Genomic DNA, 19292 nt, shown 5'->3' with positions numbered 1-19292 from the left:
GATAGATAGATAGATAGATAGATAGATAGATACATAGATGGGTATGGGGTGTTCAGCTGCAACATGCTACTTCAACACTAGATATCACAAAATTCTACACACTGTAACTTTAAGCTGGACATTTACGTCACATTATTTTATTCTCCATTAGTTTCACCTCAGACACACATACAGTATTTAGACAGAAATGTGTTGAGCATGTGTTAAACAGTTTGTGTGTGTATATGTACGCAAAGTATGCAAAGAGATATGAAGTTTCACCGGAAGCACAAAATGTATCTTTAATAAAATGCAGATCTTTTTTTAAAAATAAACTGGCAACAGTGACAACCCGACGACTGGAAACTCTTCTCTCTTCAAGCTGCAAAAAGAAAGAAGGTTTAAAATATTATTATGTTATGTGAGGTCCACAGTTGTTACTGACATCATAACTTAGGCCTAGTTCTGAGCATTTCACAAAAAGAACCGAACAAATAACCATGAATCTTGGAAGAAAGATATGGTTTAAGGAAGAATCCATAAAAGTTTGAGGTGGCTCCGGGAATTATTTTTCACTTTCTTCAACATTGTGTTTTTCAACATTTTCGTAGATTTCTCAAATAAAAATCCAGATCTAGTTAATTAAAATGGTTGGGTTCGAATGTTCTTGTATAATCATGTATTGTTACCTGCAGGACAAAGGTACTTGTATTCTGTATCAACCTGGTCACCTGAGAAAAAGAAGAATAGAAGGACAGATGTATATATGCTTGATGTGGTCTCTGTAAAGGGACGTAGGGTTTGTGTGTGTGAGCGTCAGAATTACTTGGCTGGTAGTAGTCATAGAGCTTGACCGCCGCTGGCTTCAGGTTCTGCACTGGCAGCTGCTGGATGAGATTCAAGCTGTAGTTGATGGGTATGCCCTTTGGTAACTGTTGGTAAAAAAAAAAGACAGATGACACAATTACTAACAAATTTAGAAACTCCTCATCTCTTGACCCTCACTGTGAATTCCTCTCACCTCTGAGATGTACACCAGAACACGATCCTCCTTCTCTTCAACACGATCCACCAGCACGGAGCCTCTGAGCTGTGGGGGAGATGATGATCAATCTGGTTTCACATCAACAACAGATGTAAACTAGTCTCAGTTACACTAATAACTCACCCTCCTCAAATTATCAGGTTCGAGGACAAAGCCAGAGAGGATTTTGATGTCCAGGATCACCATGTTTGTATTTTCCTCATTTCCATTATATCTGCAATAAACCATAAAAATGTGATGTCCCATACTTTTACCATTGTCGTCACAGTTAGGATGTTTGAGCACCTTGGCATCAATTCCCACAGGTTCATCCACCAACAGGTACTTACACACTGACGGAGCATTGTTTGTCAAAAATGTCATTGCGCCTCCATCATTAGTGTAATGATGGGAGTATCTAGTCCCATCATTACACTAATGATGGGAGTAGATTACTTACAGGCACTTCAGCAACAGACTGAGTTTGTTCTTTGGACAGTCGGCCTCAGCCTTCATATCAACACTGAAGGTTCTGACATCAGTCACAACTGGGATGTTGTAGTGAAGACTAATCTGAGAAACAGGGAGACAAGGGAAATCAGATTAAAAATACTGAAATTTAATATCAAGAATTTTCTTTGCTCAAATTTATGACACACTGAGAAGAACCATGTTGTTTTCAAGGGAGTCCCATTTACACATCCTGGTTTTATGTTGTTGTATTAAGGGCCTCTGCACACTAGAGGATAATCAAACATGTTTGATATTCATGATAATATTCTCTCCGACAGAAACGATGACAGCGAGTTGACCAGTGAGCATCGCCAAACGGATGTTGCGAGCTTGTACAGCTGCGACTTAAAACAACAACAATACATTTCCAGCTCATGCTTGAAAATTTAAATGCCAATTCTGCATTCTCATCCATGACTACATCCATAGTTCTTTTTCTCCCTTTTCAATTTGCTTCAAAACAGTACACGTGAAAGTACAGCAAACTTACAGCATCGGTCCACCTTGTTGTGGACAATCTGCTGATCAATGGTCAACTCATCAATGAAGAAAGCGTTCAGTTGCCCTTTGACGTTTTATGGTGAAATATTTATTGAAGCTTGGCCCAGGAGAAAATCAGAATTCATCCATACAACATCTGTGCATGATGCTCTCTCATATTCTGAAATCTGCTTTCCTGCAGTCACACTTTAAACCCCAACAGATCATTTAATCTACGGGTGTGCTTGTTCCTAAACAAGCAAATGTATTTTCTAGTGATGGAGACATTAGTGCGTGCTTACGCAGTCTCATATCTGTGATGTCTAGGGAGTGAAGGCTTTGACCTTCGCCAAGCTCTCGCACTTCCCAAACACAACAGCCTGTTGCACTATGAGAGGACAAGAGACCGTGTCTATGAAAATTCCATAACACACCTCTTTGTTTTATTTTTCTCTTTGTGCAATCATGCAAGTTTTTGACACTCCAGGTCAGAAGGTGGCGATAACGGAATCCAAAATAGTTTGCCAACCACCATACAGAATAGAGGAAAGAATCACGCAAGTTTCTGTGAGATCTGAAGTCTCTGGAAGCGCCACTGTGAAACGAAAAGTCATCTCTATGTCTGTAATATCCCATGTTTTTAAAATCAAGAGTTGAAAATCCTCTTGTGTGTTCAAGGCACAAGGTATCAAACCTTGGTTCATTAACCCAATGAACCCTGATTACGAGGAAGCCTGCTTAAAATGTCTACCTCGATCACGATGAACAGTTCACGGAGCATCAAGTCATTTCCCAGGTTGTGAGAGTTCAGGACGACCTGGTCATTTCTTCCAAATCAAAATCCAGTCATTTGGACAGTCGGTCATTTATTTGAAATTAGAAACAAAGCTCACCGCAGACTCTCTGCACTGAAACTGTTAGCCTGTTGAGGTGAGCGTATATCAAACAGAAGCAGCTCCAGTGTTGACTGACCTGTATTGAGGCGCACGCGTCGCCCTCTGCCTTCACGCGGAACTTTCCTCTCTTGTCCTGCAGCATCGTCTCCTGGTACAGCAGTTTGTTGTCCTTGTTCACATCAAACAACAGCTGACCACTGGGGGACTGGACCGTCACTTGGCTTGAACCATCTGGACTGAACACCAGAGTGGAGTAAAGAGCCAGAGCCTGAAGAGCCACCACTGTGTCCTACAACACACACAAAATACTTTATGTTACTTTAAATCTTTACACATATACTCACTTGTGTTTACACATTCAGCAGGAAGAGGTGGAAGGTCGCCATTCAAAATTAAATTTTCAGATAAGCTATAGGATTTATCATTCTTTATCCTAATTACTAAAACTAATTTATTTAACTAGAGCTTCCACACTGTACCTGTGTGGATGAGAAGCCTCCATAGTAGTTCTGCTGACCCGTCAACCATCTGACAATGCGAGAGGAGTAGCCCAGGTCTTCAGCAGTGGGCAGGGCACTGAGTTTGGCTAGCATCACATAGGAGCTGATCTCCACAGACAGCGAGGCCGATGTTTCTGTTGCCGTCTGACACCAGTGGAGAAGACCCCCTGAAACACATCCATCCACAAACACACAGGCATAAGGTCAGCTACTAAGACAGTAAGTGAAGACAGAAAGATTTCCTTTAGGAGGACAGCAGCTCGCCTTCTTTTTGTCCAACTTGGTCAAGGTGCTGCAGGAGGTTATCGCGGGTCTCCATGTCTCCTGCCAGGGTGAAGACGTACGCCATCAGAGCTGTGGTGTATGTGTTGCTGAAGTTACCGGCTGACCCCTTAAGGCAGGACAGGCTCTTCTTCACCACAGCATCCTATAACACATATTTAGAAATGATCATTATAGAGAAGTAAGAGTCTTCAGTCTATCTTCTATCAGAACCACTAAGATACCACAGTAGCAAAACAACAACAAGCATTGACAAAATAAAGCACCACAAAGAGATTTTTACAACATGAACCGACAAATGTAACTCTCATTTATATACAGGACACGTATATGTCTATCTTTTTATTGTGAAGTTTTGAGTGAAACAGCGTGAGATAATTTTGGGGGAGGGAGTTAACTCACATCAGTGGATGAATTCATCTCCAAGAAAGCAGCAGTGATGTAAGCAGTGAGTGTCACTTCGTCAGATACACCACCCTGTAGGGAGGAAACAATATTCACATATCGGCATCACTGTGTGTGTAACACCCAGGGACCCACTGCACAAACTTTTGCTTTTGAACTTGCATCCACATTCACTTTAATTCCATTAAACAAACAATTTTCACTCACACATTGCAAACAAAGTACAGCAAGATATTATTCAGCGATAATAAAATGTCGACTCTTCGGTTTGAAGTGATATTATTTTCATCACAATCTACAGGTACAGAAAGCTCACCTTCATCCTGTTGTTAAAAAGTTTTCCTAACTGTTGGAAACAACCATTTTCAAGTTGTTTTTCCTCCAGCCAAGTTTTAGACGATTCAATAATCCTTGGGTCAATGTAGACGAAAGATTTTGCTTTGGCAAAAGATCTCAACACGAAAGCAGTCAGCCTGAGGACATCAAAACAAAGTTAGACGCTGACAAAAGGAAAATAAGGAAACACACTTGTTCTGTACCCTGCTTCATGAATCCGAACGTAACACAATATGCTACAGGTCAAAAGTTAGGCTAGTTCAAGCAACTAGTGCCTGTCTATGGTGCAGAGTGAAGTTAAAACCTTGTGTTCATCCTACCTGCTTTATCTGCAATGAAGATTTTATAGTAAATGTTTTCATAAAATTAAACTGAATTTGCTTGATTACTGTTACTTTGTGTTTTATATATAATTTTGAATCATTTACTGCACTGCTGTTGTTTTTCTATGCATGTTAGCTTCTTCAGAGGTCTGACTCAATCTTTAGTTCACAACCTTTCAAAATAAAAGCTCTATAATTCAACTTGATATAAGGCATTGCTGGAACAAAACAAACTTTCTGATTTGACTTTGAGTGATTCTATGAACGATGGAGATCAGCACCCACAATGCAATATAGTGGAATAAACATAATCAAATGTTTAAAATGATCTGGCAGGAAAATTATTACTGGCCACAGACTTCCAGTTGATAAGTGCAGCTGAAGTTCATCTGAGTACTCAGACGATCTACTCGGTTCACAGACTGACCATTAGCACACTGCCAATGGCCCAATGGCTGCTACAGGGCACTTCCCTGGGCCATTAATAATACACATGCTTAGTGTGATGGCAACAAGATGAACGGTTCCCGAGATATATGTTCCACACACAGACAGACAGGAAGAGAGACAGACAGACAGACAGACAGACAGAGAGACAGAGAGACCGACAGACAGACAGACAGACAGACAGACAGACAGACAGGAAGAGAGACCGACAGACAGACAGACAGACAGACAGAGAGACAGTCAGACTGCTGTTGTGGAATAAGTAGGTAGATACAATAATTCCATGTACATCAGTCATTTCTCACCAAGTGTTCCCTGTTCCTGTTCCAAATGTGCTGTAAGCTCCATCATGATGTTTGTAGTTCAGCTGTCTCTGGTAACCTGTAGAATAAAAGAAATATAAGCTCATTAGGCCATAATGATTCACACAATGTCCGATTTGACCCGTCCCAGATTATTCAGCGAAAGCTAACGGAGGCTCACCGTTCGACAAGAAGTTGGTAGACTTCTCCTTGATGGCCTGCGTCAGCTGATGTGTGTTTTTCAGGTACTGGAGGATGTAGATGTTGGGGGCCAGGAGCGCCATGTTCTGCTCGCCACATCCATACGGCATCCTCAGCAGCCCATCCAGGTTTTTCAGGGCTCGACCCAGGATATCGCCTGCACAAATACAGTGACTCAATAAACTTGAGTCTCTGCACTGCTTTGTCATTGCACAGCGGATACAGAGGGTCATGCACAAAAGGAGTTTTTGTATTTTCCCTCAATTGTACTGAATTCTTAAGTATAGAAATTGTGTTCTTTATACAAGTATAATCCTGAAATCACAAGTGCTCCAGTAATTCAACACAAATGTGTACATTTTGACTAAATAACTGCTTTTTGTACTGCATGAAAGTGCCATGGGTGTATTATACAAACAAAATGCAATCTCTAAAAACAAGACAAACATATCCAAATGTCCCTTTTTACTATCATTGTCCTTATTTCTGAGGCATCGAGAAAAAGGTGAGCTGTTAACTCCGGTAAAAATCAGTTTACCCAGAACCGATAGTGAGGCACGGTCTGATCCAACGATCACATCCTGAGGGAGCTGTAACTCTATTTCCTCTGTCAAAGCCCCTCCTGTGTACAGACAGAGTACAACCACCTTAGAGACAAACTCAAGCCAAGGTCAGGATCAAAACAAGGACGTCATTCAGATGTATGAACAGTTAGTGGACGAAGCAATAAGATCAACACAATGAAACATTGGTCTGTCTTAAAGCACATTCTGTTCAAATATTAAATTCCTTTTGAGAAAATATATCAACATGCATTTAAGTAATGACGTTTGAAAGTTTTGAAGATGCTCTCACTAAACTTGGCAGAAAGGCCACAATAACCAGTAGATGCTGCCTTTTTGCAAGTGGTGGTCTCCTTACCTTTTGGACAGAGCAGCAGGTTGTGGGTCTTTGTCATTTCAGTTCCCTCAGCCTGAGAGGGAAAGAGTTATGGAATAATGAGTGTTGCAGAGTTTCCATCTTGTATTAAAAATAAAGGCTTTGAGTGACTCACCTTTACTATGAGCGATCGAGTGACCACGTCGACACGGCCTTTGTCAGGAACGGCCACAATCTCATTGTCACAGGAAGCGTGAGATGCCACAGCCTCGGCAGTCACCGACACATTCACAACCCCTTTGAAAAAAAGTTCATCAACACCTGTTAGAAACTTGATTGAGAATTTTAATAAATCCAATAAAAGTATTTAGCCACTGTGGTGGATCTTCCTGATTTCACAGAGATATACGTAAAAGATGTGGAATCAGAGACAGTGATTCAACCAGCTTTGGCTTAGATAAATGTTTGAAGCCTCACCTAAAGATATAGGGGACATGTTCCAGCTGAGGGTCTTGCGCTCATTGCCACACAAACAGGATGTGTACTTATCACCAGAGAGGGGGGTGAGGGTGTAATCTAAGGAGTTGGCTGGCGTCACAGAGACCTGTTCAAGAGACACAACAATATATTTTGAAACTGCTTATGTGAAGCAAATGTGTACAGTTGCTCAAACTGCTGCATTTTCTGAGACAGACAAACCCGATTCTACGTCTCAGTTGCATTGATACTTATTCAATCTTCAACAGATATCACATTATTGGTTAGTTTGAAAACTGGCCTACCCAATAAAAAAGGATTATTCAAACATTTCAATTGACCTGCAAGACTGATAAGTTAAGTTGACCAATGTGCGACATTTTGTTGGTCTAATGAATTACATGTTTCAGGTCCATGCTAAAAAAACATAGTCCATGTTGAAGCCGAGCAAATCCATTATGTGTAACAACCGTTTAAATGAGAAGCATTAGATGCTGGTTTAATTCATAACTCATTCATAAGGTGTGGTGTACATCCATTAGTGTACAGATGAATTCAATCTATTTTATAGGTCAAAATCAACATTGCACTATGTGTGTAGGATGCACACAGGGTTTCCCACAGAAGGGTTCAGGGAAGTAATTGTAATCACAATTTATCATAACAGTTATTAGGGGGGAAAAAAACTGGATCAAATTAAGATTTCACCATGAATTTGACCTCATTGAGTCATTTCATCCTGTAAAACATTCCCATCAGACTCAGGTTTGTGTAAATATTTGCAGGCGAAGATAGAAAACATAAAACCTACTAAACATCAGAAAGTTGATGCTGGTAGTTTTCAGGCTATTTAAAAACCTCCATTACCATGATGCAACTGGAAAGGTAGTTGAAGACTGTAGCCTTCAGTTCAAATTGCTCCCCCCGGATGATGGAGTAGGGCAGCGTGAGCTCGAGGAAGAATGGCTGGAAGACAGTGATTTCTTTACGAGGAGCCAAGCCAAAACCCTGAGGGGACAAACAGAAAGCCTCCGTCTCCCAGGTGGTGATGGTATCAGGGACAGTGAGGGGCACATCTGTCATTCCAGATGCTCTGGATAAACAAATACACAGAGACACAGATACTGTGAGCTGGAAAAACTTCCCTTCATATGGTTCAAATGAAACAAAGAAGATAGAAGATAAAAATAGTGTGGGTAGATGATTAATGTTTAGGGTTAAATGCACAAGTAACTATAGTATTTTGTTACTAAGACCTGAGTCAATTTATGAAAATTGACAAATTTGACTATAAAAATCTTCATTGCAGACAAACCAGGTAGGATGAGCACTGCACCATACACTGTTTACAAAAAGCTCTGCCCAGAAAATAATACAAATGTACGATATATTGTAAGACAGTTTGAGGCAGATTCACCAATAAGAAGGAATAATTCTGAGGCTCTTGTATAATATAATATAATATAATAATAATATAATTGTTTGCAGGGAAAAAGAAGAAAGTCAGAGTGAAAAACTCTTCTATACATCCAACAATGTAATAACATAAAGTTATACTAATATTTGATTCATATACAAGCTCACCCTACTTCCACCAGGTCCCATATCCAAGTCTCTGGGAAGAAAGTACGGACTGTCTCTATTATCGGAGGTTCAGCATTTGGTGAGAGAGCTCCAACTGCCACAGGTGCAGACAACAGTCGTGTTTCCATTCGGGAAACTACAGGACCAACGTCATATGCAATACCTGAAAAGAAACCAGAAAATATGTTACTGCGAAGACGGCAGTAACCAGTGGTGGGATGTAACATAGTACATTTACTTTGTTACTTTACTCAAAGGTACAGTGTGTGGAATTTAGTGACATCTAGTGGTGAAGTTGCATGTTGCAGCTCAATACCCCTCACCTCACCCTCCTCTTGAAAGAGAACCTGTGGAAACCTTCAGTCATCATAAAAACTCAAAAGGTGTTTAGTTTGTCCAGTCTGGGCTACTGTAAAAAACATGGCGGCCTCCGTAAAGAGGACCCGCTCCTAAAGTCAATATGATTTTCTCATTTTAGGGTAAAATGTTTCGGTACTTCTTCCACCACTGGCAGTAACACAATGAATTATTTTATTGCAGGTTTCTCAACAGTTACCATATTTACCGACGTGGCCTTGGTGATATTGTCTTCCTCTGAAGCTGAGACATGGCGGCATTCGGATAAACAAGTTTGTAGCCATCTTTAGTCCAATGCTCTAGGCATTCAAACAACATACAACCATTAACTGCATGTTAAAAAAAAAAATCCTTTATTATGACGGTATCTGTGTGTGGAAGTACCTGGAAAACTGTATAAGCATCATTACTCTCAGTCGGATATGGCATACTGTATCTTCTTGGTCTCACCCGCAAGCATTCTACTGGATCGTTTACCTCATACGGAATATAAGACCCTTTGGTGATAGGCAACAAGTCGAAAATCTGTAAAGAAAAAAAAGGTTCAAAGCTTGAAACTGCTGCATGAAGATGACTGAATTCCTGGATTTGGGGCTGTTTCATCTCAAAAGGTGGATGACAAGTACAAAACAGCACTTTCATCCTTTTGGTAGACTTTTTCACAGGGATACAGACTTTATCATGTGGTATTTTTACAACAGCATGCTTTACAACTGGGTTAAATGAAACATTATTAGCACTAAACTACATTAAACAGCTGTATTACACTGGTGGTAACAGGGAACAGCTGGAAGAGGGAGAAGAAAAACAATTAGCGTCTGTGTAACTGAGGTTATTAACAGTGGAACGATTCTGCAGAGGAAAATAAAACTCCAGGATGTAAGCATCTATTTATAGAGTGGCAGTTACCTTGTCTGCAGTCAGCGTCTTCCCTGGACTCTTGATGAGGACGCTCTGGTCGACAGCGCTCACTCCACACAGGGAGTCTGGTTGGGCGTTCACCTGCATGGTGGTCTCCTCTCCTGGGACTGCTGAGGATGGACGAAACTCCAGCGACACCTGTCAAACACAGAAAACACACGTGCCACCATCTGGACTTTATTGGAATAAGACTAGAGTCTAGAATATTGACAGTGTGACATTATTCTATATATTCTACCCCAACTTCTTTACATGTTTAACAAATGTCAAAAATGATAAAGGAGCTGGTATGCTCGCACGCTTTTGTTAAAGGCAGTCCCATGCAGCAGAACCAATGGTTGGTCTCATTTGTTAAAGATATTACGAGCTAAGGTTATCTTTGCCACTCTCCACTGCCTGTTGTGCTCAGGCTGGTTTCTTTCTTGTGGGGATGGAGGAGGTCAGAGCAGCATAGCTCTCGAAAATGAACGCTGCACATATTCCATATTTACATAATAATCTATTCTCTGTGGATTGGCTGACTGAGAGGTTGATCTGCACCTTGTGACTTGAGATAGGGGACACGTTAACTTGTCGTACACAGATGACAACACCACGTGTCTGGATTGTCACCGAACTCAGGTAAAAGTAATTCATTAATTAAGTAATTCTGATGTGGTTTTCTACATAAACACATACTTTATATCCGTGCTTCTACAAGTGCCGGCTTGCTAATAGATTTATTGTTTTATAAAGGCTCATTATGGCCTTTAAATCTAACTCCTTGTTTGATTTGTTTAATTGTCCATATTCTAATAAGAAGCCTGGTTTGGATTTACTCCCATTTGCTGTAATTCTCTGTACACACACACACACACACACACACACACACACACTGAGCGGAGACACAAGTTGAACTCATTGACTACTTTCTCCTACTGGCTTGCTACTCCATATCCTTGTAGAAAGCCTGGGTAGACGGTCACACTGACCTTGTGACTGAAGCACTTCTCTACGGAGAAGTCAGCACTGTGAGCGATCACAGTCTCACTGGGGAGAATGGCGTAAGCCAAGACCTGGACGTGTGGCGCCATTTCTGGACACACATTCAGCTCAAAGAATATTCCACCCTCAGTCACTGAAAGATGAAGTTATGAACAAGTATCATTCACATGTCTCCATGTAATAAAAGAGCAGTTCAAGTGTATTTTCATGTAATGTAAACCCCACATATTACTAAGATTTCCCAGACTCCTGACTAAAGCTTGTCTCTACTCACCTGGAAGGTCTTGAACTTCAATCTTTTTGAATTCTTGCTTGATAATGGCTCCTCTGGATAAGGCCTAAAGAGTTTGAGCAGAGGTTTGTAAATCTAAATTAATTAACCTTTATTTGTAATAGAAATGTATTGAGGGAGATCTCATTGAATGAACATGATGAACTGATCCCATGTGATTTTAAAATACATTTTCCATGTCCATATTTCTGTGAAAAACATCTTGTGACAAGACGAGAAATAGTTCGACTACAACTCACCAGGTACATCAGCATCATGGAGCCCTGATTCTCTCCAACGACAGTGTATTTGATGGAGATCTGTGCTTGTGTGTCACAAGACAGTGGGTTATCCTTCCCCACCACCTCCAGGGAGCTGACTGATTTGGTGTCAGTAGAGGCAGGTTGGGTCATAGACACTATGTAATGGCCGGACTCGTAGAATGGAGTTCTATAACTAGAGTAGCTCATTGTTGGTGAATCACTAACCTAGATTGTAGAAAAGAAACATGTTGAAGTGGAGGAAAACTTTGGAAAGTGAGTTCAGTTATCATAGAAATGCTAAATGTCGGGGTGCAGACACAGTTCCTGTTCCAATGCAGCCACTATACAATGGTGCACCCATGATCAGTTGCAGTATTTAAAACACCTTAGCTTCTCACTCTTGGGCTGTTGTCACTGTCATTAAGCGTTTTCATGTGGCTGTGGCTTCATTTCCTACTTACGTGCAGCATGATGTCACCATCGAATTCAGCTGTGGAGAGCGAGAAAGTGGCCAAACCATCGCTGTCAGTGGTGAGATTCTGCAGCCGATGTGCGGACCACCTCACTCCTTCAAATACGTAGACCTCCATGTTAGCTATGGGTGTGTCATTGAAGTGAACTGCTTTAACCTGTTAGGGGCACAGCAGAGTATCAAAACCAAATTAAATCTGTCGATTCACACTGACGATGTGAAGAGAACAATCTGCACTTACTTGGACTTCCAAATCTGATCCTTTGTCATAAATCTTGGCCATGTTGACGAACGTCAGCTTTCCAATAACATATGAAATCTGCACTCTCTTGTTCTGTTGTCTTGAAATACCTATGCAGGAATCCTCCATGTTACAACAATGTATGTGCCATGCTACAACATATCTCTTTAATATATGAATAAAATATCAAATATAACAAGTCTTGCCTGTCCCTTCCTCTTCGACGTCAGCGACTATATCCAAACGATCTTGAGCCACCTTTTGGGTTGTTCTAAAGCTTGACATCTTGAAGGTAAAAGTGGCACATCCTTTCTTGTCCATCTAAAAAACACAAGTGAAATAAGATTAGACAGATTTAATTCAAACTGAAACTCCTTAAATTCATCCAGATTTTGTAAACTTCTCACAGTTTCTCAGTATTTACAATCTGAGGGATTGTAAATACTGTAAGAATGCAATTTACTTTTCTGTGTCTGTATGTTAATGAGATTGAGATAGGCGGGGTTTACTCAGTCTAACGCTGGCATATAAAGGTAAATAAAGAAATAAATGTGGTAAATGGAGCAAGTGAAGTAATGAAAATGAAAAAAGGGGCTATATTTGTTCATTCATGTTTGTATTTTAAACATATTTATTCACTTATTTGTTTCTATTTTTACGTTTTGATTTTTTTTCTGTATTTCTGTGTCTGTATGTGAATTGGGTGGGCGGGGTTAACTGAGTCTAATGCTGGCATTTTAAGGTCCAGTGTGTCAGATTTAGGTGAAAGGGATCTATTGGCAGAAATTTAACAATCCTCATGATGTTTTCACTAGTTCATTTCATCTAAATTATATGAACTGTAGTTTTCTTTACCCCAGAAAAGGCCCTTTATATTTAAATACTTTATATTTACATGGAGGGGACCCTCTCTACGGAGGCCGCCATGTTTTTTACATTAGTCCAGACTGGACAAACTAAACACCTTTTGAGTTTTTATGAAAATTAAAGTCTACCACAGTTTATTTCTCATGTTTGGAAGGAGAGGGTGAGGTGAGGGGTGTTCAGCTGCAACATAACACTTCAACACTAGATATCACAAAATTCTACACACTGAACCTTTAAGGATAATAAATAAAAAGATAAATCAATAAGTAAATGTATACTTGAATGATTACATGTAACCGCCCCCACACTGATACACAGAAAAACACAGTTACACTTTTCTATTTGTTTCTGCTGAGAGATGAATTTGTCAACTGTACCTTCTCGGTCTGCTCGTGGCATGGGACAGGATCTTGAGAGATTACAGGAATATAATATGTATCATAAGGTCGGCAAACCTTAACTTTGGCACTCCCTGGCACAGGTTGTCCATATGTATACCTGAAAAAACACATTGAGTTTGTTGAAAAGACATTCAATCACAAAACTGCATCTTTTTCAGAATTACACTATTTTCAGAGTGCACTGGTCAATAAAAGGGTTTGACTTACTTTGCACATATTTCAGCTTTCATTTCCTCCTGCGAAATACTGACGGTGTCAGCTACAGTTACAGTCGTATCAAATTTAGGCAAAACTGTGGATTAAATATGGTTGTTAAACTTTATTGCTTCATTGCAGGTAGATGAAAATGTAACTGTTTTTTAAATAAACATAACTTACCATATTTCTCCACCGAGAAACTGTGATATGTTCTATAGTCGCCAACAGTCACAATAACCTGGTAGATTCCTTCCCGGGCCTCTGAGTTCAAGGAGTAAGAAAGCTGCAGTATGCTGCTGTCGGCTGTTTCATTCAGCCACTGTGCGACTCGGTTATCATAAGCATCCTGTTTCATAAAATAAATGGGAAGGAACGTGTTTTTATGACACAAATATGAAACTAATGTAAAAGGATGTCACACAGACATACAGTGCTCAACATGCTGCTCAGCGTTTCCTCTTCTTCTTCTGATAAGATTGGGCAGTACTTTCACCCAACACTTCACCTACATACACTTTTATTTTTTAAACTACTCTAAATGCCAAACCAACATACTACCAGCCAATTACAGACACTGTCAACATTTAAATAAACATTTGAACATAGTTTGACAAAAGAAATCATGAGGAAAGCTTTTTACTGTCATGTTGTTTAAAAGCTACAACTTGAGTTAAGATTTTTCATCCATCAGAAAATTTTGACTTGATTTAAGAAGGAAAAGGCTAAAAAATATATAAAATAAATGTAACTTGCTTAACCTACCAGCATGCAAACCTCCTCTACCTCCAGTGCACAGTGTGTTAAAGTGTGAGTGCATTATAGAGTGGATGTCATTAGACTTACCTCGACTTCAATCAAATTATACTGCAAGAGAAGAAAGAAAGAAACAAAGAGAGTTTTGTTGAAAGACAGGTTGTTTCACATTGTTCTCATCGTGCAGTGTCCTGATGAGGGTGGGTAAGAAATCAGAAACACAACAGTAACGAGCAGCTAATGCTCTGATGTGTCACTATCGATTATCTAATGCAGACACCAACAAGGTCAATGTAGACGACAGCTATTATACTACACACAACCTGAAAACACGAGGCACTTTAAGTTTTATTTTCTGAGAAACCAGTGTTAGTGGCCTGCAGGTCTATAGACTCTGCAAACAGAGTCCTGCTTGTGCTATTGACCCTTCAGACGGAGGTGACTGAACAGAGAGATACAGTAACTGTGGTTAAAGGGCAAATCTATGCCTGTCAGTTCATTACATAACTGCTGTGATATTATACTGTGCTTTGTGAGCGGAATCTACAAGATGGAGACAGTTCGAAATACTCACCAGCTGAGCGACGGGCCTCATGCTGGAGTCCATTGTGACCACTCTGAAATGCACTGAGAAATGCAAAGAGGTTTAATGAGACTTTTGCCAAATATCCTGACAGGCCTCTTAAACTGCTGTTTTGTTTCCCTACAAGTTTTTTCGTTTTGCAGAGTTGTGAGGCATCGTGTACTATTGAAGTTAAAAATACATTTTTACTTTTGTGCTCAAGTACATTTTAGAGCCTGTACTTTCACTTAAGTAAAGAATATGAGTACTTTTGCCACATCTGTCTGTTTCTGAAAATCAATTTTCTTTATCCGTCTGTCAGATATTTAGTCTGTCACCATCCACCACGTTTGTTCTATTCATACACTAAACCAGTCAGCTCCTAGATCAGGGGAGAGCCAGGTATTTCCCACCAGGCCTTGCAGCGTCGACAGGAATCTGCAGTCCCTGACCCCAAAATTGTGATTTTAAAGGAGAAAGCTGTCTATCACTGATATACAGCATTTTGTGCACAACAACATAGATCATCAGATCAGAATTACCTGTTTGTCCAGGGAGGTAGATGGGTTTATCTGTTTGGATGAACGTCACTGGTTGGTATAATTTAACCATGACTCTCCTGAGTTCTTTTGAGCGGAACGTGTCGCCTTTCACCTCCACCTCAAACTTGTACACCTCCTCATTCCGCACCAGAGGAACCTGTGAGAGAAAGAGATTCTGTAGCCACCAGGAGAACTATGTGTGTTGATACTGAATTAATGAACACGTCCTTTGAATCGATGCCTTTTTCATGAACTGACCTTAAAATCTATGCAGTCGTGAAACTCTTCACTGGATGATCTCTTCAGAAGGGTTGTGTTCTTCTCAATAGAAATCAGAGTGATGGTCATTTCCAGAGTCTCGTTAGGCTTCAGGAGACTCATACAAAATTTGGTTTCAGCTCCGGCCTCAAGAACTGCAGGGATGACTACCATGTAATGCCTATAGACACAGAAACAGCCTGTCACACTGGATCTATCACGCAGGAAACACCAACCCAAACTTCTGTCGCAAATCAACAGGATCGAAACCTTAGTTTGAAAAGAAAAATACACACACACGAAAAAAATAAACATAGCAGGCAAACTTACGGTCCGTGAGCGACACACATGCTGCTGAAGAGGACACACAGTGTCCATGTCCACACCTGAACCCCAGGACGACCCATGATTGACTGAGATGATCCTCAGAGTCAGCGTCTGTTAAATAGCCACTGATGCAAAACCCCCGCATCCCAGCCTCCAAACACAAACACACCCACACACTGACATATCCCACACACACTCTAATGCAACAGCTCTGTTTGATTCCAGGCAGGCACTGACTCATAAGTCAATCATTTATAGACTCAGCCTTTAAGACCGTGTCAGAGATGCTTTTAAATGTATTTAATATTGTGTATTCGTTCGGACTAAAGTGATATTTCACAGAGGGTTGACCTGAGAGAGCGGACAGAGGTGTTTTATCACAACACCATCCTGACTGGTGTTGTGATAAAACATCTGGTCTAAAAATAAAATGAACATTGAGAGAAGCTAATTTAGCAAGAGAGTGACAGAGTGTCTCAGTTGTTGGTGGAATGTAACACACTGGGGAAAAAATCAGAAAGACAAACTCCTGCATGCCTCCATTAATGTTGGTGCAGGTATCCTTGCTACAGTAAGCTGGGTTCTGCAACGTTGCCCTTTACCCAGCGGGGGATGTTTGGTTTTGTCATGCAAACACCTCTTAACCTGATTACTGAGGCCAAAGTAGACTTTTTTTTCTCCAGTAAGTAAACCTGTGGGCTGATAAAGTCCTCAAACTCTACTGATGATTACAACACACAAAGAAATGTGCAATCTATTTAAAACATTCAAACTATTTTGCATTTGCTAAAGACTTTATAAAATACAACTAAAATTAATATGCATGTACATTCTGTGTGCACTGATTTGTATCTGCATGAATCAGCCTCCCAAGTACATATAATCTGAAAGTAACCAGTGACTTTGATGACAGGAGGAGAGCGGGCATCCTCCATCCAGAGAGTCGTCAGTTCGATTCCCAGTCTTGCCCATCGGCATGAGCCGAAGATGCTGAACCCCAAATTGCCCCTCATGGAAAAAAAGTGCTGCTAATAGATGCACTGTACAAATGTGCATGTGAATGGGTGAATGGAAAACTGAACCGTAAAGCAAATGTATATAAATATATATTCACGTACTGGTAAAAAAAAATTAAATTTCACAATTACAGCCCCTAATCTGATCTATGACCCACGCTCTTCTGTTGCATATAGTTTCTTCTGTTCAAACATCAAGTTAATTATTGCTCAGCCTTTTTTTTTTTTGTAAAAGCAGAGAGTTGAGACCAAAAACTAAACCAAACACGTTGTGTAATGCCTTTTGTCCCAGAGGGGTCGAACTGAAGAGTTGATATTTAGAGTTTTTCTGTGAGATTATCTGCTGCTCCTCTGGTTTACCTTTGAGCGAGAGAGACTTGTAACATGTGGAAACCGTGAAACTGCTTTATCATGAGCAGTTTAGTGTCCCCTGATCTTTTATACTCAAAAAAAAAAGTTCCTGCAGCGTCTACTACAGCTGAGCTGAGGTAACCACGCAGTGTGTTCACCCCTTGTGACACAGAGCTGAGGAGCTGCTGCTGTGGTCACGTCCTGCGCATGCTCGTTCCTCCCTTTGGGGCATTATCCTGCCGGAAGCATCCATTAGAAGATTTTAAACTGTGGTCAAAAGGAGATGAACATGCTTAGCGACATTACTCAGTTTGCTCAGTGAGCTGTACGAGTTGAACTGGATTTGCTTTTTTGTTTTTGTTTTCAGGGAGTGAACCTCAGAGACCCACTGAGGTTCACTCCCTGAAACCTCTCAGTACCTGTGTTGAGAATCATGTTAAACAGGCAGGTTGTTGAAACCTTCACCTGGGACACCTGGGTGGTTTCGCTCTCCAGAGTCAAAGTGTGAATTACTAGAGCGTGTGTTTGATTAACAAACTAGAATTATGTTGACATTAAATGAATTAATCGTGTTTATGTTCATTAAATGATCCGTTCTTGTTCGTTGGACAAATGGTCAGCTGTTGATTTGAAAAGAATGGGTATTATATATATATAATAATAATAATGATGGCTTGCATCTTCATAGTGCCCTTTACTGGACCCAAGGACGCTTAACGTATGTCTGCGAGTACAAAACAGAAGAGAAAAGAATAAAGTAAAGTAGAAAACAAGATTCATGGGGGAGCCCAGTGAAAAGAGAAGTGTAGTTATCTCTAGATAGAGTAAGACAAAGGCATGAATTAGAGCATCATTAAAGGAAAGGAGTGATCTGATGTTGGTAATAATCCTGATTGGACTGAGAGCTGATTTACTGATATTCCTCGCAGCCACTCGCAGAAACTTTACTCAAGAAATTACTGGGTTTGTTTTTTTAAATGTGACCAAACCAGCCAGCAGAGTTTGTCTTTTTTGTTTTTTCCCCCAGTGCGTCATGTTTGACGTCACGAACACACTGAAATCCGAGATGCTCTCTCACCTGTGTCACGTTCCCATCAGTGCAGAACCTGTCTACTGCAGAGTCACTGAGCGAATGCAAATCGTATTCATTCTCGTCGCAGACAAAAGCCGGATGTTTGTGGGGTTTTTTGATCAATGATAAAACCGCATTAGTCTGAGGCCAAAAACATGATTTGTGATGCTACCTTGACCTTTGACCACCAAAATCTAATCAGTAAATGTCAGTACTAAAAATAATTCCCTCAAGGCATTCCTGAGATATTGCGTTCATAGGAATGGAATGGACGGACAGGCAACCTGAAAACGTAAGCGTCACTTTTGCCAGCACAGCGGCGTAAAAATATTGCAATAATACGATTATACACTGAAATAAAAAAAACATGTAATAAAATATTCCCACTGTCACTACAATCACTGTAAAATATTAATAATAATAATGACATTGTCAGCTCTCGTCATAACACTACATTTAAATGTGCGATACGATGTGGACTCTCAGGAGCCGCTTACAGAAATACCCTGAACTCCAGATCTTCTCCTGACGTTTTTCAGACAAGAAAACTGGGTCTGGACGCTGCAACTGAACAATGTCTGAGTGAAATGTGTTCCTCAAAATGAAGCAAAGAAAATACATTTGTGCATCTACGTCGACAATCAGCCAAATGAGCACCAGTGCAGCACAGTGGCACTTTAAGGCTGTCTAGCACCCAACCCTCCCACCCAGCTGCCTCCCTCATAATGCCCTGCCACACCCCATCACATCGAATCGATAATTCTGTCCTCAGAGGAGTCACCGAGGAGAAAAACACAAAAAAAGCCGA

At 40.5% G+C, this 19292-nt stretch overlaps 1 protein-coding gene across 2 annotated transcripts; it reads right to left on the bottom strand.

Moving 5' to 3' along the window:
* Positions 1-104: 104 nt before the first annotated feature.
* On the bottom strand, positions 105-16218 carry LOC109634513 (alpha-2-macroglobulin-like). Of its 2 annotated transcripts, none has more exons than XM_020095044.2 (36): positions 16049-16218; positions 15719-15899; positions 15461-15617; positions 14931-14983; positions 14447-14467; positions 13784-13949; positions 13613-13697; positions 13382-13502; positions 12344-12458; positions 12138-12247; positions 11886-12053; positions 11422-11649; positions 11165-11228; positions 10878-11023; positions 9895-10044; positions 9370-9510; positions 9194-9284; positions 8629-8791; positions 7912-8137; positions 7045-7171; positions 6743-6864; positions 6610-6661; positions 6227-6310; positions 5669-5845; positions 5491-5566; positions 4396-4552; positions 4077-4151; positions 3657-3819; positions 3372-3559; positions 2969-3181; positions 1464-1576; positions 1148-1238; positions 1001-1069; positions 806-911; positions 669-710; positions 105-361 (listed from the first exon to the last, which is right to left on the bottom strand). In XM_020095044.2, exons 1-36 carry the CDS (start codon positions 16123-16125, stop codon positions 357-359), a joined length of 4323 nt encoding a protein of 1440 aa, XP_019950603.2. In that variant the 5' UTR covers positions 16126-16218; the 3' UTR covers positions 105-356. The 2 variants fall into 2 exon arrangements, with proteins under 2 accessions (XP_019950603.2, XP_019950602.2); XM_020095043.2 differs by having other exon boundaries at positions 9185-9284; positions 16049-16203.
* Positions 16219-19292: the final 3074 nt, after the last annotated feature.

The sequence above is a fragment of the Paralichthys olivaceus genome, chromosome 11 (genome assembly GCF_024713975.1).
Source record: "Paralichthys olivaceus isolate ysfri-2021 chromosome 11, ASM2471397v2, whole genome shotgun sequence".
In the NCBI taxonomy this organism is placed as follows: Eukaryota; Metazoa; Chordata; class Actinopteri; order Pleuronectiformes; family Paralichthyidae; genus Paralichthys; species Paralichthys olivaceus.
The sequence above is the reverse complement of the archived record's forward strand: the minus strand, read 5'-3'. Positions and strand labels throughout refer to the sequence as shown.